Source organism: Lepisosteus oculatus, chromosome 9, assembly GCF_040954835.1.
Source record: "Lepisosteus oculatus isolate fLepOcu1 chromosome 9, fLepOcu1.hap2, whole genome shotgun sequence".
NCBI lineage: Eukaryota > Metazoa > Chordata > Actinopteri > Semionotiformes > Lepisosteidae > Lepisosteus > Lepisosteus oculatus.
Genome location: NC_090704.1, coordinates 43,864,048 through 43,886,199, shown reverse-complemented (window position 1 = coordinate 43,886,199; position 22,152 = coordinate 43,864,048). Strand labels below are relative to the sequence as shown.

The 22,152-nt window shown below is 45.2% G+C and overlaps 1 protein-coding gene across 4 annotated transcripts in view; it reads left to right on the top strand.

Moving 5' to 3' along the window:
- The first annotated feature begins 937 nt into the window (after positions 1-937).
- Positions 938-22,152, top strand: part of LOC102695864 (myosin-10) — a 76,938-nt gene continuing 55,723 nt past the window's right edge. For all 4 annotated transcript variants that reach the window (XM_069194584.1, XM_069194583.1, XM_069194582.1 and 1 more), the window contains exons 1-3: positions 938-1,106; positions 4,306-4,664; positions 12,614-12,770. In XM_069194584.1, coding sequence (XP_069050685.1) covers positions 4,320-4,664; positions 12,614-12,770 — 502 coding nt within the window. In that variant the 5' untranslated portion in view covers positions 938-1,106; positions 4,306-4,319. The remainder of the gene's footprint in view (positions 1,107-4,305; positions 4,665-12,613; positions 12,771-22,152) is intronic.

The window sequence follows — 22,152 nt, the reverse complement described above, 5'->3', positions numbered from 1 at the left end:
GGATATCCCGGGCCGCCCTTACCCGTGTCCAGCCAACACAGCAGCATAGTCAGTCTGTAGCTCCAGCTTAATCTTTAATCATCGAAGGTAATGTGGAGCCCCGGCGTTAACGCAGCAGTTAAGGAGCAGCTCAGCGCACAGCATATGGGAGAGTTCAAAGTCCAAAGACTGCAACAATGATAATGATATCTCGATGCTCGATACATGCATGTTAATTCAAGGCAAGTAACGGGCAGGGGGGCCTAGGGGAATAAGAGGGAAAGACCCAGGCGCTCCCGAAAGCTAGAGGGAGCCACATGCACGGCTTCCACGTCTACTGGCAAGTCAAACTAATGATGTCATCTCGCATTAAAACAGACAAAAGGCCGGAGTGGGGGACAAGGGGGGTAGAAGCCCTGGCAAACCCCCCCAAAATTAATAAATACACTTTAAAAAACAAAATAAACCAGGCATGGACTGCGGAACCCCCACAAACACAGCACAGCTAGTTCTACAAATCGCGTATCGAAAAACCCGATTGACACCGCCGATCCGCACAGCGCACCGCAACCCCTTTTCACGTGGTCTCTGCACAATGACCTGCCTGGCGCAACCTAGATATCGGGCCCTCTAAGGGGGGAGGGAAGGGCGGCTGAGCTTTGATGGACGTGATCTTGACCACTGGCTGCGGTTCTTCATGCACAGGCGAATCCGCGACACCTATGAGCTGCACGGCAGGTGGAAGACAGCCGCAGCACGAACTCTTCACCGGCGGTGAGGGGGCGGCAGGCGTTCTAGAGGGAGGAGGGGCGGCGGGGGTTGCCTCTTTTTTTTCTAGCCAATAGGCGCTCTTTACGTGAGGAACGTCTTGGAAGCCGTCCAATAGTGTTACACCTTTGGGCATGTAGGCGGGACTAAGAAAAGGGTTCGGTTGAGGAGTCCGGCTTCTGCGGGGAGGAGGGGGGAACGCTGGGTAGGACAGTATCTCTGGTGCAAAGAAAAGAGAGGAGAGAAAGGCGGAGAGGCAGGCGTATATACGGAGCGGTGCGGAATATAGATCACATTTGCCGAGGAGAACGCCTTATTCGTTTTAAAAGTTGAGCTTGGTTCTTGTCCGACTGCGTCAGGTAAGCTCAAAGGGGGATCTGCGTTATTCCGCGGTAGCTAACGGGATTACCGCGAAGGGATGGAGGTTAATTAGCGTGATCATACTGCATCTGCATTCATTTGCCACTTAAAAACTGATTTGAAGCGGGTTTTCATTGACGCATATTCCCCAAACCCATCGGAATGACAAGACCAGAGAACTATCCGACCCCTTTCCTCTCGAAAACGGATGAAACAACCGTCTGGGCTGCAATGCACAGTGTTGTAGGGGTGCGTTATCGCGGCTACATGGTCGTATTTGTCAAAGCTAAATTCAACTCGTGCGGTTGTATTGACGTGGTATAATCATGTCTTTCGCTGGTGTATTTTTTTTTTCTCCTTTTGGTGGACCGGGAGTGGCGCTCGGGCCAGCATGAAACGCCGAACAGTGGGAAATAATTTCCAAGTGTTGCAAGGGAATAATGTGCAAGATACGTTTCCACATCTTTATGTGGGTAGATAAGAGGAGGTCCCGCTTTTTTGAAAAAAAAAAAATTAAATGAAGAGGGGAGCGTGGTGGTGGGCATCCTAAAAAAAAAAGGGCAATCGCGCTTGAATAACGAGCTGAAATGAAGTGTTACATTGTGCCCGTTAGGATCCGCTGGCGGCTGGGCGGACCTGGAGCAGGAGAGACCACACCAGCGCCAGTCTCGCCACCAGTGCGCCAAACGGCTCATTCAAAGCCCTGGACCATATTTTTACTGTAGTTTATGACCCCTGGCGTTATGCTGGGACCGTGTAGCCACCGAGGTAAACGCGTAGGTTAATCTGGAGCAGCAGCAGCAGCAACAGCAACAATAACAACAACAACAAAACCCCCAAAACAACCGTTTTAGTCACCCGACTCGCCCAACTCTTTTTCTGTAACGCGAGGAAATATCGGGTGACCACGCTAGCACGACGCTAAAAGTCAATGCATGGGTGAAAGGGTTTGATTTCTTTCTTTCTTTCCGTCTCCTCGCACGTCTGCTGTGTCTGAGGCTCTGGTCACTGCAAGAGCTTGGACTTCAGTGGCCTAAGCGGCTGTCCCGGCCTTCGACCTGCCTTGTGCAGTGGACGGGTAGACGTAGCTTTAATGCAGGATTTTCTGATTTTACGCACAGGTTATGCTTTATCGTTTCACCTGAGCGAATTAAGAGCTCTTCCCGTCCGTTAGCAAAATTTGCTGCACCGAAACCTCAGTCTGAGCTGAAATAATGATTGCAATGCGTGCGATTCAAATGAAACCCGTGGAGTTTTTTGTGTGTGTGTGTGCGCGTTCATTCATGACAGATGGGTCAGTCAGTGTGTGTCTGGGAAATGTTTTAACCTGATGGAAACGACCAAGCTTTGGAAACCATAGACGTGTTACCGTCCTGCTTCTAGTCTGGTCTGCCAAGCTTAATTCTGGGTAAACCGGTTCGTCTCTGAACACTGGGACAGTTAACGGACTCATCCATGCGTGGTGTGACGTTTGGGTTAATGAGATGAAGGCTTTAGACATCCAGAGGCAGTTATACCAAGCGATCATGATCTGAACATTAAAGTTTATGACTTCAGCCTTCTTTCTACGCCACAAATGTCTGATTAAAAAATCATAGTTATACAAGTTAATTACATAAAGGAAACAAATCCTGTATATTCGTTTTTGAATGAGATGACGGTTCTAGAGAAATTATGGAGAAATTCTTTGTTGTTTCTGCCTACTTTTGGTCCAACCGTTCTGTAATATCACGTGAAGTTGTAAGATAAGGATAGAGCATTTGCCATTCTGTATGTCTTCACTGACTTGAAATATGCTTTGCCAATGCAGTTTATGATTTTTAGAAAGGAGGCAGAATTTAACATTTCAGAATTGTTTGAATGAATTCATTGAATATTAATTGCATGTAACAGGAAAAGGGAGTGGGTTACGGCCGATTAAATCCAAAAATCCCCTAGTGAGAGATCAGGCTCTAACTTTGGCCATATGAGTACTGTTACATGGTCAATGGATAGAGTTTCTATCTTTAATAAATGCTGTTTGTTAAGGGGATGAAGCATGGCCTCTGTTATTTTTCAGGAGCAGAGTTCCAGTTTGCTTTAGGCTCTGATCCCCGTCATTGGAAACCACCAAGTCGCTGAAATGTTTGTATAAAGTGTGAACAGGTGTTCGGCGACAGTAGGGCCAGAGCTGTGTAAACTCTGGCTGTAATTCATGAGGGACGTCAGCCCTAGACAAATAAGAGCTTTAATGCACCACCGTATATCCCTAAGTATGGTTTTCTTTACAGTATAGGTAAAGTCCTCAAAAATAAAAAAATCTGGGGTTGTCCGGGTTTTGAAGGCACAGTTTGTGTGGATCAGTTAGGTAAAGGCCAGAATGCCTTGTTATAGGGTTCAAAATCGGGTGGGCTTTGCAAAATGGAGCTGGAAATGTCCTCGGTTAGTTTGTGATGGACTCGTTTGACATTTTTGCTCTCTCCCACTTGAACGAGCTCTGTGTTAGCCTGGAAGGCGTCAGGACCGAAGACGGCGTGCTTTTAAATGTTTGTGCTCGGGGTCTGCGGTCTGTTTTATGTAAGGGGGCAGTGGGGTTAAGTAGCTGCCCTTGTTGTTGATAGCGGTGTCCGATTCGTGAGCCATTACGGATTTATCGGTTGTTTTTCCTTCTGCGTTCAAGGTATTGGCCGTGGTTTGACTTTCCCGGGATTCTGTCGGCTGCCGTGAAGGAGAGGGGAAAAGGATCCGTTAGCAGTGTCGAGTCTGTGACAGTCCAGGCATGTGCAGCCGGCGGTCAGATTACAGTCCCGGTGACAGTGAAACGAAACAGACTTCCGCTTTTCTCAGCATGTGGATGGAGGCCAGCCATCGATTAGAAGCTTTAATGGGGGGGGTGAAAGTCAGGATTGCTTAACTTCGGAACAAAAATGTGCTTACGGCATGGATACTGGGATTTCTGTCCTCTCTCCAAAAAAAAAGAAGTCATCTTTCTAAATTCGTTTCACTGTGGGGCTGGGGAAGGCTCATCTTCAAGCAGGACACTTTCCTCTGCGCTGCTCTCGATTGCGAGGAGGCTTGGTTCCTTTAATCAAAGGCAGTGAGCGTGTGTGAGGTCCATGTAGCTCTTTTCCCCTTGCTGTTGAGCGCACTTGGGAGGACCTTTACTGGCATGGCTGACCGTGTCCATTAACGCGCCGGGCCCGTCTTGCTCTCTTTCAGGTGACCCGTTGACGATGGCACAGCGGAGTGGGCAGGAGGACCCGGAGCGGTACCTCTTCGTGGACCGCGCCGTGGTCTACAACCCGGCCACGCAGGCCGACTGGACCGCCAAGAAGCTGGTGTGGGTCCCGTCCGAGCGCCATGGCTTCGAGGCCGCCAGCATCCGCGAGGAGCGCGGCGACGAGGTGGTGGTGGAGCTGGCCGAGAACGGCAAGAAGGCCATGGTCAACAAGGACGACATCCAGAAGATGAACCCGCCCAAGTTCTCCAAGGTGGAGGACATGGCGGAGCTGACCTGCCTCAATGAGGCGTCCGTGCTGCACAACCTCAAGGACCGCTACTACTCCGGGCTCATCTATGTAAGTGGCTTTCCTGGCCGGCGCAGTGTAGGAGCAGCACCAATGTGAAGGAGTGTGGCCACACGGGCCCTGTTGAGTATTTTAACACGTTCTGAAAATTTTAACATGAAAAATAAAAGGCAGCCAGACCATGAGCAAAGAGCACCAACTCGCTTATGCCTCTTTACAGTTTTCTCCTTTAGAAATAAGAATGAAGTCGCTCCGTGACAGGAGCAGTACCCCAATGATTGCATCTATGGAACAATCAGGTATAAGTACAGAGCGCAGTCGTTTTCAAAACATGCAGGGAAGGGACCACACATCTCGTGGAATCATTCCAGGGTGCTTAAAGACTATAAAAAAGAAACCTCTCCATGATAATTAAGGAGATCTCATGAGCCAGAGTGCAGATCACTTCTGACTTAATACCCAATGTTTTTGTGGTTTCAGTTGCCTTAAGTGCTTTGTATCATTAACAAAAATAATGACCATGACTGTATAAATTTGTCCTTGTCCAGTAAGTGAAAATTGATAAAATTATAAAGAATTTTCTCCACTACTTTTGACTTTTCACCTGATAGTCAGTGAAAATGGTAGTGGTCTTGATTTTTTTTCTTTTTTTTTTTTAGTCCTCCTCTAATGGAAATGAAGTATTATTTGCTGCTGCTTCTCACTGTGTTTTTGGTACAAGTGAGTTTGATCTCAGTGGGCCTTTCCCACTGAGAAAATCAAGAATTAAAATATAAGGCCTTGCTGGTGTCTGCTTGGAGAAGGAAAAACTAATGAAAAATCACCTGCTGCTTTACTGCTTAGTGGGCTTCTGGAATCTGATGTTCTGTGCGTCTGTCTGCTTATTGACATTTGGTCTTGTTTAACAGTGGAGCATTTAGTGAAATTCAATCCTCTGCTTTCATTAACAGTCTAAATGCTCTCTGGTCTTTAGTGTGTTGTGCTTGGCAAGGGGTTATGCGTTGATCCGGCAAACCTAATGTGTTTACCTCTTTAAAAAGTTTTGTGGTTTTAAGTTATTCACCTCTTTGCCTGTATTTCGGTGTCATTGTTAAATTCTACTGGGCTCCGCCTCTCGTAACTTTTGATTTCCTTGCTTTGAAAAATTGTCGTTCTGAAGCATGCTGCTCTCCGGTGTCGTCTGGGCCTATGAAGCCTTGAACATAGCAGGCTCATGCTGAAGGTATTAATCATTTAACAGTGTCCTAGTTAATAACTTTCTCCTTCGTGATCTTGACCTAGTTTTTGACATGGATTCCAGAAATAGAATTTGGGTTGACACCTGAGATGATATTGAAGGGAACTGGGAATATAACTCTGCTTTGGAAGATTTTCCATCCAAATGTTTCTCTGGGCAGTGCTTTAACAACCACAAATATGTATGGTAAATATGAGATTGTCCTGCATTTAGTGGTATGCAACTTGTAGATAGTGTATATGTTTATGAAATGTTTAAAAATCAACTGGGCAATTGTCATCAGTTAGGAATTTGCGCTGGGAACCTTTCATATGCTTTTTTTAACGGAATTTGTTTCTGGCTAGCAGGTATGCTTGCTTCTGAATTCTGCTCTGATATTCCTCTTTTTCTCCTCCCAGAATATAAGATCAATAACGTTTCATGTTGGGTTGCTCAGTAGATCCAAGAATGATTCCAACTGGGATCCCAGGGGATCAGCTTCTCTAGATGACTGGGTAGTTTTGTTTCAGACACCCCCAGCTGTTTAAGTAAAGACGTGCTTCATAGTTACACCGTTCCTCCTGAAATAGTCTTTTGGGTTGCTTTAGGATCACAAATAAAGATATTGGTTATTTCTGGAGTCCGCCTGTATTGTTTGACAAGCTATCTCGGTGAGACAGCTCCTGGATTGAGAAACTAGAGTATTTTCTTTTTTTTTTATGCCGCATGAAGGTTAATGGAAAAAATTGCCACAACTTAGGACTCGCTTAAGAAAACAAATCGCACATGCTGCCTATGTGTGCTGTGGCAGTGAAATGCGTTTGGGGCCCTCTCTTCTCTGCCACACTGTACTGCTGAGGCAGTCAGCCCTGCAGTGCCATTGAAAATGGCTCCATGCCATATTTATGCACCATGCTAAATCAGTCGTGGAGGCTCTTGCTGAGTCATAGACTAACTGTACTGCAGTAGCTAGGCCCTTTGTCTCACTAGATAAGTAGGAGCTGTCTGAATCTTACATTTTTTTTAGACATTTACTTGCTCTGTAATTAAAAAAATATCTTCCACATCTGTCCGGGATTCATTTACAAATATCAGAATTTGACGCTCTGGAAGATCTTATATCAGCATTGGTTTGCAATTTAATGTTAATTAACTTTAATTGAAAATTCCACTTTAGATGTAAGTGTTCTCGGTAATAGTAGCCTGATCTGTGTGTAAACTACACAGTATTTTTGATTTTTATCCCAGTGCTGCTTTTGTGTTGGCGTTTCAGATTTCTGACAAATGCAGACAATTTGAAAACTGAAAACAGCTGAGCTTTATCGGAGGCCTTTATTCAATGCTCATTTTGTAGAATTAATGTTGTGCTTCCTTTTTCTGTGGGGGTATTTTTAAAGGAAGGGCATGTTGCAGTTTGAAATAAGTCAGTTTTGGGGATTTAAATCGCGTCATAAGGGGCAAAGTAGACTCCTTTTTTTTAGCCTGTGTATCCAGTTCTGGTCGTGAGCAACTTATTGAGCCCAGAATCTCATCCACCCTTTTCTTGAAAGAAACCAGGGCATCAGCTTTAACAGCACGGCTGGGCAGCTTGTTCCACCAGCTTGTTTTAACAGTCTGTGTCTTCAGCCAGTTCGGCTGATGCTAGTGATGCTAGTAGCAGAACTGCAAAGATGTCTGGTCATAAGCGGAAGCAGAGTCATCAGCTTCCGCTTATGACCAGCTTGCTCTGTCCATGTTTGAAACGGCAGGTGTATTAATCTGGGTGCTCTGGCTGCATACCCCTCTTTACAGTCTGGCCTTCATGAATTACCCTCTAAATTGAGAGGATGAAATAATTACTCACTGATCTGCTGACTGCTGGGGCTGCTGGTGCGGGATGGTTGTCTCAGGTCACCCAGGAGGTGCTGAGTTTCAGGAGTGGATCAATCTGATCCCTTTCCCATAATGTGCAGCACTATGGGATCCTTAGGGATGCAAGTGCAATTAATTTGCGGATCAACCTTGGATGTTTAGGTCAGAAAGAACCCCTCTTTCTTGATTGCAATGAGAAGGCTCTCAGAAAGCAGAGGTTTGCTTTGATGGAATTATTGCAGAAGTTGCTGGCGTTTCAAGCTAAAATCCAGACAATGAATGAAAGAGGTGTAGTTCTAAAACTTTGCCTTTTAGGCATCGTCGGTCAGCTGGTATGTGCTGGGAGTCCTTCATATGCTCTGTCATGTGGCCCCTCCTGTTCTGCGATTGGCTTGTGGTCAACCATGCTTGGTATCTTGCGACACGTTTCTATGGAGTTGCCATGGTTCCACTTGGGTTGTCCCGAATACAAACTATAATGAATGTCAACATGATCATGGTCTAAAGTCCCGGTGGGGGGTGGTGCTAGGCTCCGTCTCCTTCCTGTTTGGGATTGTCACATTTCAGCATGAGGCGATTTTCTTGAGCGTGCATTTAAATCGGTAGACATGGAAAGGTTTCAGAGGTTTGAAGTCCGCAGTTGCTGCTCTTAAAGACCAGCTCAAGGCCACATGGAGTGGTGATGTCTTCCAGCAGGGCTCTGTCAAGAAGTTCAGCTGCTGGTACTCCATTAGAACGGCTTTCATTTCATTAGCGTGTAAAGCTTTTCCTCCAGGCTTTGCTGAAGGGCCGGTCTTAATCACGCCGTCCTTGGGGGAAGTGTGTAAATGCATTATCCTCCGTGCAAAAAGAACAGTAACACGAGAAGCAATAAATACTAAAAGCGGTATGGGGCGTGTTGGTAGAATAGATGTATTGAGCACAAGTGGTGCAAGGGGAGTTGCTGCTTCTCTCCGTCTCTCCCTGTGGGGTGCAGCTCACAGGTCACGTTTCACAATCCCGAATCGGAGTCTCCCTGCCGCGGCTGAGGCCTTGCATCGCTTATGCACGCCTTCTGTTCATGGCCTTTTCTCTCGACCTGTAGGCTAAAAGTTTTTCTCCAGGGCAGTTTCTTTGCAAGCGCGCCTTAAAATCCTGCCTGCTATCAGATGACGTGCCTGCATGTGAAAACAGTGGGGCTTTCTTGCCCCCTTTTTCCTTACTCTTGATGCCCCTGCGTGGAGGAGGCTGAATGGGGTGACGGTTGGGAGTGATTGGGGAGAGAAGGCAGGGAGAGGGATGGACCCTAGGGGTCAGGGCTGGGATGGCGAGAATGAAGACATTGTTTTAATTTTAAAGAAGGAGGGCGAAACGAATCTGCGCTCTCTGCAGGAGTGAAGGTTCAATTTCTGGCCATGGAATGTTTTTGGGGGGCATAATGCTTCCATTTTTTTTTTTTGCAGCTTTTCCCTTTAAATCTTCAGGGCAGCTTCTGGTGAGAGGTTTTTGTCTCTTTGCAATGTGTAATGTGTGCTTTGAAGCTGAAAATAAAATCTGGAATCTGTCCCTTTTTTAACCAAAAAATTCCCCCACAAAATTGTATTTGCTCAATGTTTTCTGATACTTTGTGGTCGAACGTTGGGCTGGGGTTTTCTTCGTTCTTCACATTCTATAGCGTAGCGCTTTTCTTGGAGACCTCAGAGAAGGGGTGTTAGCCTCTGCTAGTCTTATAACTGGAATTCCTCCTTTTGTTTCGGTATTATCTTTAAAATTCTCGTCGTTTGTACGTGTTGCTTAGTGTTTGCAGAGATTTTTTTTTTCTAACCTTCATACTTTCGTACTGACAGAAGTTCCGGTTTCTGAATATGAAAGGGTTTCAAACCCAAACCACTCCTTTCCTGCTTCAGACCACAGGCTGGTTTGTGGCCAGCTTGATATTCATTAAGCAACCAGTGCTAGGAAATACAATAAATACTGTATCTATATAGAGGGCTGCAGTTAACACGTCGAACCTGCTGCGTAGATTACTGCTCTGCTGTACACAGCTGACAAATACATTTTTAATAGCTGGAATAATTAAACATTTTTAACACTGTTCTAATTGCAGAACCACATTTTTAGTTTTCAGTGAAGTTATGTAGAAACCCACTTGTATAGTGCAGTGCGATTCAGATACTGGCTTTGCCTACGCCTGGCCAGGCAACCTAAGAACCTAAGGGATCGCCTCTTTAACAGACAGCCGCTGCTAGGCTGATGCTGGTTTTCACGTGAGCCAGCCCCGTCAAATCGATCTGAAAGGGTCCTGCCTTAATGCAGCGATTTCTGTAATCCCAGCAGGATTCCAGAGGCCTTCGCTAGCAGTGCCCCACTGAGTCCTCTCGGCTGCCGCTATGACGTGACAGCTTATCTATCTGCCTGCCTCGCTCCTCTCTTGTAGAAAGCGCAGTCAGCACTCGTTTGGCCAATCTGTGCTTGTGCCTTTGAGACCAGGGTTCTGCAGGATTTACCAGTACGATTCCTCAGATTCCTCAAAGAATGCCCGTCTTGAAGTTGTGGCTTAACAGGCATTGTCTGGAACCTGTTCTTCCCTCTTTGTTTCTGATTTTATAAAGCTCCCTAGTGTGCTTTCTCACTTTGAAATATGTCAAACAATGCCTGCTTTATTCATATTTATTATTAAAGGTTCAAAACCACATTGCTCGTATTTCTTCAGTAAGACCTCAAAAGCATGGTGGTTGTAGTTTTTGGCATGCCACGGGTAACTGATGGCCTCGGTGGGCTTGGACGTCCTGTGCATCTCCTGGCCTGTAACCCTTGTGCCTCAGGGGTGTCCTAACAGGAATTCTGTGCCTGGGTCATGGCCAGGAGAGTGTGCGTTCCAGCGTCCCGGGGCTTTTATGAGCAACAGGGCAGGCAGGCTGGCTGCCCCCTGCCCTCCCGGGGGACAAGGGCTGCTGACCTGCACTGTGCCTCCGACAGGAATTTCCTTTTCACTCCCGTTGTTTGTGTTTGTTTGTTGTGGTTGGGGTAGTTTCTTTGAAGAAGAATTTTGGGCGGCGATTCTGCGTTTTCTTTAGTTTACCGTGGATAAACTTTGAGCTGTACATGCCCTGTATTTTTTTTTAAAAAAAAAACATGCTTTCGTTGTCTGTTTGATATGGAAATTTCGGAAAACGATCTCGCAAAATAATATCCAAAAAACGGGTGGCAACATGCTCGTAACACTAGAAAAAGTAGGTAAATGCAGAAATGGGAGTGAAATGTGGGATACGGCGCTAGCCAGTTCCATTTCTGGCACACTTTCTAGCAATGAGCTGCAAAGTATAGTTGATGCTTTTTTTTTATGCCAGGGAGTGAGCATTCTTTTTTTGGACTGCCTTGTTCTGACAGTGGTGGGGTTAGACGGCCGTAGCACTCCTCACTCCTGCCCCTTATTGTGCAAACATCAGAATTACAGGGCTGCTCCTCTGCATGACTCTCCTCAAGTCCCCTGCCTGCAGACCATGACACACTTGCCTTCTTGGCTGCTGCTTTTCCCCCCCATCTGTGGGGCAGATACTCCAATATTGAAATTAGTTTCACGAGCGTTGGAAAACCTTTGAGCTGATTTGGTTACCCTGGGCTAATTAGCCATAGTTATTACGTGGGGTAAGGATCATCCTGCAAGCTCTGTCAAGTGCTGCAGAAACCGCAGCCCCAGTCTGGGTTTAATGCATATTCAGCCCAAGTCTGCGCTCCTTGACAGGATAATGTGAGTGAGGCAGGAATTTCAAATGAGCTGCAGCACCAAAAATAAGGGAGAAGAAAAGAGGTGGCAACAGTCCAGTAAGCAGCACTTCATTACTTTTTAATATATGTGAAATTCCTCTGAGTTTATTTTAAATACCAGTGATGTCGGCCAGGCCGAGCACTTAAAAAAAAAAAAAAGGCTTTGAAGGTTAATTCACTTCGTTTGGCTGTTGTTAGAGGAACACGTCAGTTCAGTGAGCAGTAAATTACAGACCCGAAAACCTGTTGAGAAACAGAGAGACGTGATGTTTGCCATTGCAGTTTATGTATCATTTCGGCCCGGTCTGCCCCTTGTAGCTACCGCAGTGCTGTGTATGGCGATGGAGTCTGGTGTCCTTGTGCCAGCGCTGTCTTCCCTTTCTCTGCGTCCAAGCCCTTGTCATTTATTTCCTTTATTATTGTGTCATTGTGTTGGTATTCAGGTTTACACAAGTGTTTGTGGACTGTCAAACTGTTCTGTGCAGATTGTGTTCTTGGGATCCATAATCTCCTTTCAAGTTTCATCCCAGTAGCACTTCCATCCCCAGCAAAGAGCATTTCTTCTTGAGATTATGAACATCGCCCCTAGAGCTGGGGAACTCCAGACATTTCCCGTTTTCACTGCCTCTTTGTTGTTCTGTACTACCGGATAAAAATCTTTTTCTACCTCCACCTGTGTCATCATTCCAACCCACAGGATCAAATTAGGCAGTTGCAACTCTTGAGTTAAATCTGTCCATAGTAAAGAAAAGGAGTCAAATTCTTCTGTTAATTGTAAACTAAATCTAATCGTGTTTTGACTTTCAGTAAGGCTGAGCTGTGAAATGGATCTCATGTATCATATAATGAAAGATGCCACTTATTTTAAGAAAAATAATTATTTCCTCCTCTTTGTCAGCCATTGTAACAAATGGATTTGCAAAGGCTGTCAGGAATCTGCATAATACCTTGGCAGTTCCAAATGCATTTAATAACTGTAACTGCCTACTGACTGCCTATTTTTTTTTCCATCTGTTGAATTCCTTGTTTTAAGTTCCTTTCTTACATGCTTATGGACTCTGAACACATGAAATATGGCTGCTGAAGAACTGTCATAGTGCCTGCTGTATACGCTCGAAATGAGGTGAATTTGTTTCATAAGGGAGAACACGAATCCTTATTCATGATTTTTTTTCTTTCCCCTTAGACTTATTCTGGGCTTTTCTGCGTGGTCATAAATCCCTATAAGAACCTGCCCATCTACTCCGAGAACATCATCGAAATGTACCGAGGGAAAAAGAGGCACGAGATGCCGCCACACATTTACGCCATCTCCGAGTCGGCCTACAGATGCATGCTGCAGGGTAAGGAAACCGGGAATTCGCCGAGTCACGTTTTTCCCTACCTTCCATGTTTGGGATTAAAACACTTCTCTTTTTCATCAAGCTTATGCTGTTCAAAAAGTTGATTCGGTCTGTCGGCACCCGTCGGTGTCCAGCGAACAGCTCCAGCTGATGGGGATGGGTGAGGCCAGGCGGTCATCTTGAAGCCGGGCTGTGTTGCGGTTGTTGTAGGCTGGCGGGAGCACCAGGCTAGTACTAGGCTGTGAAATGAAGGAGCAGTGAATGGTATTCTCCCCCTTTCATGCTGGTGTGTCAGTTTCCTAGATAGGACGCTTTTAAATATGACCGTGACTGCGCACTAAACAAAACTATCCCTTCTGGTACAAAGCTTGGTTTTCTGTGAAATGATATAGAGGGTTTTTGAGTCATTTTATTGCCGCAATATTTGACTCTATAGAAAGTAACGTGATTTTCTGTCACGCTGGTTATGAGGAAAAATACTTTTTTCTGCTACGGCCGTGGCCTTTTATGCCTAAAACCAAAAATATTGAGGAAATGAGTCGCTTAGCTCGTAACCATTACACATTGTTTTGAAAGAGTTCATCTGGGGTTAAGTGGCTGCTCACCCTTATCTGTAATACAGCCCATCGGGGTGTGCTCATGTTTGAAAGGTTAATGTGGTAAGAATGGGAAAACAATTTACTAGTGACATTTGATTGATTGTATTGGTGATGTACAGTTGTACAAATTTGAATTCTCTTTGATCCTCCTAATGTTAAATAAACATTTGATTACCTAGCAGAACAGATTTTAGAAAACTATTCTTGCATATCAGTTGAGAAGTATCAGAATAAGGCCTCCCAAAAAAGAAAAGCAGTGTTTTCCTCTAATGACAATACAGGAGTGAAGTTTAAATTTCTGTAAAGAAGAGGAATCATTTGAGAAATCCGCAATTCCCTTTTCTTTTGGATTTTGCTATAGGAACTAGAGGATTGTTGTGCCTGAAGTTAGAGGCTAACGTTCAAGATGATCAGCGCAGGGTTAATGTGATGCGACTGATCTCCAGTCTGGACAAAGCCTCTTCCTTCTGCATGATTTTTAACGCAGGCACATGAGCGAGACGCCGTACGTCAGATTTGCTTTGGTGTCCTCTCAGGAAATGAGCCGGTATCAGGGCTTAATCCTTGAGTGATGACAGTAGGGATTCGGCTCAGCCTGCAGCCGAGACACACACACAATAAGAAAAATTTCCAGGTCGTGAGCTTTCCACACTGCCAGTGTTCGTCAGGGTTCGAGTCTGAAAGCATAGAGTAGCCGTGACCAGGCATGCCATTGTTAAAGCAGTGCACCGCTTTTTGTGGTGAAATATAATAACTGCGTTTGGAAAGCATTGTGAAGGTACAGGCACCTTCCTTCTTGAAGAGTTGTTCGCTGTTTAATCATGTACTGTAATAGGTACAGTTTAATGACCAGTATTTATTGAACATTGGTCCTGCTGTTTCTGTTCCCTATCCTTCAAGATGTGGATGCTGTGCAAGATGCATCGACTTCTATTGTTAAATTATCCTTTGTAAGCTTTTGTCAAGTGTGGTGTGATAAATTAGTGGCTGACATTATTGGAGACAGTGGGAAGTTTTTCTGTGACTGTAGTATTGAGAAAGTGTGCTACCTGTCCCTTTTGTGCGGCCTGAGCTCCTTTTCTTCATGAGACTGCTGATGCACCTTTGTTCCTACTTGTGCTTCACAGAAGAACATAAAACTTGAGTACAAGCCTCTTATTGTTCAAGCCTCTCCTCCAGTTTTCACAGTGACAGACCACCGAATGAGCCACATGAACTGCAAGCAAGGTCTAGTCGCGCTTCTCATTGTGTCCCACAGCAGTGAAACTCAACACCTGGCCCAGCTGTAGTCAACCACAAGAGCATGTTGGCGCAGATGAGCTAATTGTGACTATGCCAGCAATCGTGCTTTTAATTAAAATAATGTTCTGCATATGTCATGCAGAAATTACTGTAAATAGCCAGTTTTAATTGCTGAGTTATGTTAATACACTAGCCTTTACACATCAACCACTTCATTTAATGTGTCATGCATTGTGGTATTTACATGAAAGTTTCAAACCTTTCAGCACTGGAGAAGTCTGTTTGAAATCTGCAGCTGGTTCAGCCTTTATACTGTCCAGTTCTGCAGAATGACTGTTTGGAAAATGGAGCACAGTACATGTGGATTTTTTTTAAATGCGTCTTGGCTGAATTTAAGAAATATTTTAGTGAGAGGAATGGAAATAACATTTGTAAAGAGTGGCATTTCTTTGTTTTTCCTCCGACAGTGTTTTGTTAGTAATGCCAGGAATGTGGCGTTCCTAGTGCTGGATCCAAAAAGGAAGTACCATAAGAACCAAATAGATCATCTTGGTTCATCGGCACACAATGTCATAGCTCTGCCTTTTGAAGTCCATGGCGTCCAACAGGAGGCCTTTATCTTGAATTGTGTCTCCGTGAAGCCTGTACTGGGCGCCCGAGCAGGGTTAAAGTACTAAATTTGAGTCAAAGGCTTTATCGGCTTATTGCTTCTGTTTGAAATGCAGTAGAATGTGATTGATTTCTGGAAGCCTAAAAGGACATACTCTCATATACAGTACAGTATATCTTATAGATACCCTTATCTTTCATGGGCAGTTGCTGTTATTTGTCTGAAGGAGTATACTTATTTTCATTTCAAGCACAAATAGCCACACGATGACTTGAAACCAGCTTTTGAGTCATTGCTTTAGATTCCCTGGGGTCTTTCAGAATAGCTGGGCAAGACCCATGGACCAATAAGCAAGTAGCAGCCAAACCAGATGGGATTAATGTGCTCCTATTGCTAGTAAGCCTTATGCTACAGAAACCCACAACCATAGTGTGCATCCAGGGTTGTACGTATGTCCAGAAACAAAATGCTGTTTTTGCCTTCTTGCTTAGTTTCAGAGACTTTTATATCCTTTGCTTGCTTTAGGAGGGGAATCTATTTCTGCAGTAGCTGGTTCTTACTTGAGTTCTTTTGCTCTGATGGAAGATGACTCTGTAGACGATTGCTTTTACTTGGGTGGAAACGCCCCGCAGGAGAGGTTGTTGGAGGAAGCTGCAAGACCATCGCAAAACAGTTTCCCAGTTCCTGACATGAACTGGTAGCTTCACCTAAGACTGTGGAGCAGAATTTGAAGAGAAGCAGAATCTGGAGGTCTCATCTCCATGTAGCCTTCATTAATAATGAAAATAGCCTGATAGATGAACAGAAGCAATGTAGTTGTTAAACAAGAAGAGCAATATCCAATTATAACTGCAAAACTAGGCTGTGGTGAATAATACCCCAGATTTAGGCTGTGTATTTGTGGAGCTGCAGTTGCATCATACTTTCCACTCGCTGATGGCTGACATAGACAAATATAGATGTTGAAGAGCATATTGTTTTCCCTTGTTCTGAGCAGCAGATGTGTTTTTCTTGACTCGGCTTTACTGTGAAGTTGTGTAGCCACGTGTCTAAGAGCTAAATGGATATGGGACCTCAGGGTTGGTCTGTTGAGTGAGGTCATCTTTTCTCCATAGGCAGAACAACTGTCTCCTTAGTCATCTACAGTTTAAGGGTTATTAGGACAGCGCTAACCTCAGTAAAGCGGTCTTTCTGGAGGTGGTCATGAATGTATTATTTCAGATGGATGGCATTAGTGAGTCATGCACAATGTATGGCACGATGAAATGTCTTTCTGGGTGACAGGCCAGCTAAAAGAGTATTGACCAGTGCTGGGTGTACGATATGCTCCGGCTCGGCTGGTGCTCTTGCCTTTGATCCTTGTCTGACCAGTCGATGGCTTTGGGGAGCATGTGCCACTCCTGTTTTTGGCTTTTTTTTTTGTGATGGATGACCACAAATGAAGACACATTTGACTTCTGTCCGTTCTCTTATCGTCTGGCTTTTTATTAAAATGGAGCTGGGATAAATGCTTTGCTGGTATTCCCTTGTTCGTTCCCCTAACCCTGAACTTTTTCCGGGCCTCACTTGATCTTTCTCCAATCCACCGAGCTTCGCCGTTCCCACAGAAACTTCCCGCCTCCTGCTTCTGCTTTGGCCGCAAGTTCCAGGCGGCTGTTCTGCTTCTCTAGATGACGGGAGAATGAATCGGGGGAACGTGGAACGGAGCTGCGGGTCGGGATCGGGAGCGAAAGGGTCTGTGGCGTGGCGAACTGACAGGCGGCGGGCGACCGGCTGTGCAGTTTCACAGCACGCCTCCCGAGGCCACGTCTCGCATTCTCCCGCTCTGATTAAACACAAACAAAGGCCGTGGTTCTTGGCAGTTTCCTGTGCGTGTTTTCTTTCAAAGATGCTTCTGGGTTTCCTTCTGTTTACTGAAGCGCCGTCCTTGTCGGGCGCTGCTTGTTTGGGTTGACCGAACAGAATGGCCTCGGGGCTCGACAAGTTACTCCGGGGTGCCACAGCTCTATGTAAATTCAGACTAAGGTGGGACGACGGTGTATTTTGTGTTAGGAACTTGTCAGGGGTTGGAAAGAAGCTGGAACAAGGACGCAGGGAGCGACGCGTTGCGCGTCATGCTCGGCTGCCGTGCTGTCCGAGTGGCCCCCTGACCAGCTGTGCTCCGGTGTTGAGTTTGCGAAATGCTTCAGTGCGGAGCGGTCCCCACGCGGGAGCCGCGCAGGAGAGAGAGAGCGAGACCCACCTCGGGCAGCACAATGGTTTCTTTGTGCCGCTGCTGCCGAGGGGCTGCAGGAGTCGGCGCTTCTCTGAACAGACGTCCTGTGTTTCTCCGGAGTTAACGCGCGGCGAGAGACGGGAGACAGGTGTGAGAAGTCACGGACGACAGGCGATGGTCAGCACCCCCCTCCGCGGAGAAGGCCTGGGATAAAAGCCTGTCCCTTCTGCGGCCTCTTCAGTCCCGAGAGCCGCGCTGGTCGGTCAGAGGTCTGGCTTGGTGAAGTCCAGCACTCCTCCCCCTGCACTCCTGCACTTTCGTTCTGGCATGCTTGCAGCTGTGGGGTTCGTAAGGGACACCAGCCTATTTCTCTTGGCGGGTTTTGCTCATGTTGCTGGGTCTCAGAAACAAAACAAAAAAACAAATCCGTTTTTAGTATTGCTGAAATTCTCCCATGCCTCCCAACCCCTTGGCTGCACCATCACACTGGTCTTCTAATGGGTGTGCACTGCAGTTTTAGTGGCGGGAAAGGACAGATGCTCTGACTTGTTTAGTAGGGAGTTGGAGTGTAGTAGGGTTGAAGCAGGCAACACAAGGCAGAATCAGCAGCTGATCCAAACACGGGTCCGGTGCCTGTGGCCAGTGCTCGCTAGCATGCTTTCTGTCCCAGGGGACCGTAAAGGCACAAAAACATTTAAAAAGGTGCTGGTCTAGGTGGTGTTGGTCTGACTACAGCATGAGCACTTAGTAGAAATTGGAAATGTGGCAATGGCATCTTAAAATGGTAGATAAAACGCTTGAGTAGGATCCCGCCATAATGTCCATCTTGACAGGTTTTTCTCTTTGCAGAAACTTTTCCTTTTTTCAGCTACACCCTGGAGCTCCCCCCCACTGATAAATCCTCTTCTCGAGGGTGTAGTCTTGTTGCTGTTCTTTGCCCAATTCCTCAAGACGACTTGCGCTTTTCACAGTGTGTTTAAGAACGAGATTACAGCCTTTCAAAGGTTGTTTGTTGGTAGGGAGGCGGGCAGATGAAGTCGGACGAGACTTGTTAATAATCCCTTTAACTGGGAGCTGTCCCGTCCTGTGCTAGAGACCTTGATTGGAAGCACTAAGTCTCCCCGGAAGATGATGTCTGGTGCCAGGCCGTTATCCAGCTAGGCTTGGGGATAGCAGTGCGATTGCAGTCCATCTGCAAATGTTTACAGTAGTTGGACATAGTCAGGATTGCTGTGCTGTGAGCCAGCTGGATACAGTCACCTGGCCCCTGCAAAGAGCAGTTGCCTCTTTTGGATCCGGGGAAAACAACACAAAGATGGGGTATTCTTTAGCATGGAAAGATATCGAGTGCTTGAAAGGGGTTGGGATGCTTACAAAACTAAATGAGCATTGCAACTGATGACCACTGCACTGCACTATTAAATAAGGGAAATTTTTAAGGGAAAGTGTTTCCCTCAATAGAAATGATCTGGCAGCTGCCAGGTCTCCATTAGACTTTATCAAGTTGCAGTTGCAGGGCCACGTACTAATGCTAAATGGCTTTATAGTTAAAAGCAGTAATGAAGGAAATGCATTTCCTCCAGTATACATAATGAAAAATCACTGCTGCCTGTTTAAGGAAGCTGGTTCATATATAAATCTTGCAGCTTATGAAAATAACATTTAAAGGTACAGGTAGGTGTAACTCTTATATTGTTTTGACAAAGGCCTTTAGCTGCAGTTGTTTAAATCGCAAAATAGTTTCCATAACCTGTCTCATTGGCCATCGACTGCATGCAATGAGGGCAGAGCAGTCTAATTTTAACATTTCTGGAGCATGTAGCCAGGAAATGCTAATGTTCTTTTAACCGTAACCATCTGTCTGGAACAGACTTCGAGAGCAGCTTTAGTATGTATTTACATCTACTGTGGCAAGCTCTCAGTGCCCAGCAGTCTTTTACCGTGATTTTGCCAATAGCTAAAGGGTAATAACAACACCTTTCTGGAGACTTACGTCTTAAGTGTCAGAATAAGTGACTGTTTCCAGACGGTTTTTGTCTGACAATGACCCATGAGCTATGTTTTATAAACTTCCAACTGTATTCAGCTAGTGTTGCCGAAAGTGGTGCAACATCTGCACTTTTCAGAGGTTTATTTTTTTATAATTGGACCGTTCTGGTATGTTGCATCAGCAGTCCTCTTGAAAATAAAATATAGAAAAGCTGCAACATTTTTTTTTTTACCATAGGAATGCAAATCATTTTCTAATTTTGAGGGTAGTGCATAATGCTGTGGTTTTAAAGTACGGCACGCCTGTTTGCGATGTGTTGTGAGGCCCAGTAGGAAGAGGAGCGTCTGTGAGGCCTGGAGAAATAAGTAGAGAACATTATGTTCCATTTGATGTACCAATACTTCACAACTCGTGGTCACTGGGGGCTAGGCATGCTGGAGGGAGTGTGCTGTCCAACGCTCTGCAATCTCCTAACCCACCTGGTATCAATAAATCCCGTAATGAGCTGTAAATGGGTTTCATAAACATTCTTTGAAGCACAATGAGGCTTTGCATTGTGCTTTTATCCCCTCTGAAAGCATAAGGACCTAATAGTTCCAGACAAGAGGAGACCATTTTGCCTGTTTTGGTCAATTGGTTATTAGTAGCAGATTGTTCTGAGGATCCCACCCCTCTCTTGAGTAACCTTTGCATTAGCTTCAACAACATGGCTGGACAGCTTGTTCCAGACTGTAAAAAAAAACAAAAAAAAACCTCATTTTCTGTTTTCAGTGTGTGATTTCTCCTTGCGTCGTCTGGTTCACATATCATTGTTGATCCTGAAAAGGTCTATTGGGTCAGTCAGTCTTTGAGAAATTTTGAATACTTGAATTGGGTCTCTTCGTTAATCATCTCTATGCAGTCCTAAAAAGTCTTTAAGCCTGTCCTTATTAGATATTTCTTTGAGCCTGGAAGTATATCTAGTTATTTTTCCATGAACCATTTCCAGAGTAGCAATAGATTTGAATTATGGTGACCAGAATTGTACACCATATTCTTAATAGGTTTTTACTACTGTATCAACTAATTCTAATGTCCCCTTGATTTGACTTCTGCGTTTTTAACTAATCCTGGTATTGTATGCTTTTTATTGATTTCCTGTAAATGCATGTTTTTATAGTCTACAGTGTGTAGAACACAAATGTTTGCATAAACACAGAAGTATTTTTTGGCCTTTCTTGTTTTACATCTATAGTTTGCACATTACAAGCACTGTAACACAGCACTCTGCCCATTAAGCTCTTTTGAAAATGTCCGCAGTTGGAGTGTCTGCACTAGAAGAGGTGCTGTCGCCCATCATGTGAATGTTGGCTGAAGACCAGGCAAGCAAACCTTGAATCTGTTGGCTGATTCTGGCTAACAGTTGGACTGTGCACACACAACAAATCATTAAGATGGTCAGTCTTCAGAGCAGTGCATGAAATGCTGAGGTTGTTTTAGGGGCTTAGAAGATACCCTAGTAGGAAAGGCATAACAGTAATGTAATCTTGATTAGCTGTTTTGCCATTTTTCAATGTTTGGTAGGCAGAGCAAGGATCTTGAGTCACCGAGTCATCTTAATTTGCCTCCCCCTGGGGATGAATAAGGTATTTTGAGTTAATTCTACACAGGTGGTAAGAGGACACACCTGTGATGTTCCTAACATGCTTCAGATGAGCAGGTAAAATGTAACACCACACTTTCTACCTTACATCAGATTCCACAGTTGCAATTGTGGAGAGGATTCGTTTCTACAGGACAGGGCCAGGGGAGCTATTCAATGAATCTGGTGTCCTTTTTTGCCTGTCTTGAAAAAGACTGAGCATTGGCTATATCCCCGATTATTTTACATACCCAATCCTTCTGTGATTACTTTTACTTTACAGCTCAGACTTGCTTATGTATTTTTACAGTTGTCTGGCTGTTTTTTGTTTCATAGGTATTGTAAGTCTTATTGTAAAACCTTCACAATTTCTTGAAGTACTTAAATGGTTGATTTTAGGAACATCAACAAATACTGAAGTCTGCAGCTTTGCACTGCTGTTGTCATGCTCAAAGCCCCTCAGTCTCAGTCTTCTGACAGTGGAAGTTCTCTTGCATCCAAATGTCCATTTCAGATTGGCACCTTAACTCGGTGCCAGTTGCTGTGGTGGGTCTCATTTTCGTTGCTGAGCCCAGTAGTAGCGATATCCGAGTGAAGCCACAAGCCTTCAGTGAGGCTCAAGTCTGCGATAGCAACACATCGACCCTTGGCGGTATGCAACTGGGAAACTTTAAAGGAAGTGGTAGATGTTCACAAACTGAGGAAAAAAAGATGAAACGGAGCTCTTTATAGACTAATCCAGCGATAAACTCTGGAGCCTTCGCTATGGAGAGTGTGTTTATGCACACTGGGGACACTGCCTCCTTGTCTGCCCTCACCCAGCCATGAGCTGCTGGAGGTCAGACTGACTGTGTGGCTGCAGCCTGACAGCTCCCAGAGGGGCTGTTGTCTCTGTTTGCTTTCCTTCTGCTCCGCTCTGCTGCAGTGCTGCAGATAATGGAAGACTGTAAATGCGCAGTACAAAAGCTTCGGATTGTCTCGCTCCCTGCTGTATGTTAAAACTGTAGATGGACAGCAGTTTTCCCACAGCGCAGCGTCTCCGGAGAGGTGCTACTCTCTGAAATAGAGTGCAAATGAAGCCGAAGGGACGATATCATTCTGCTGT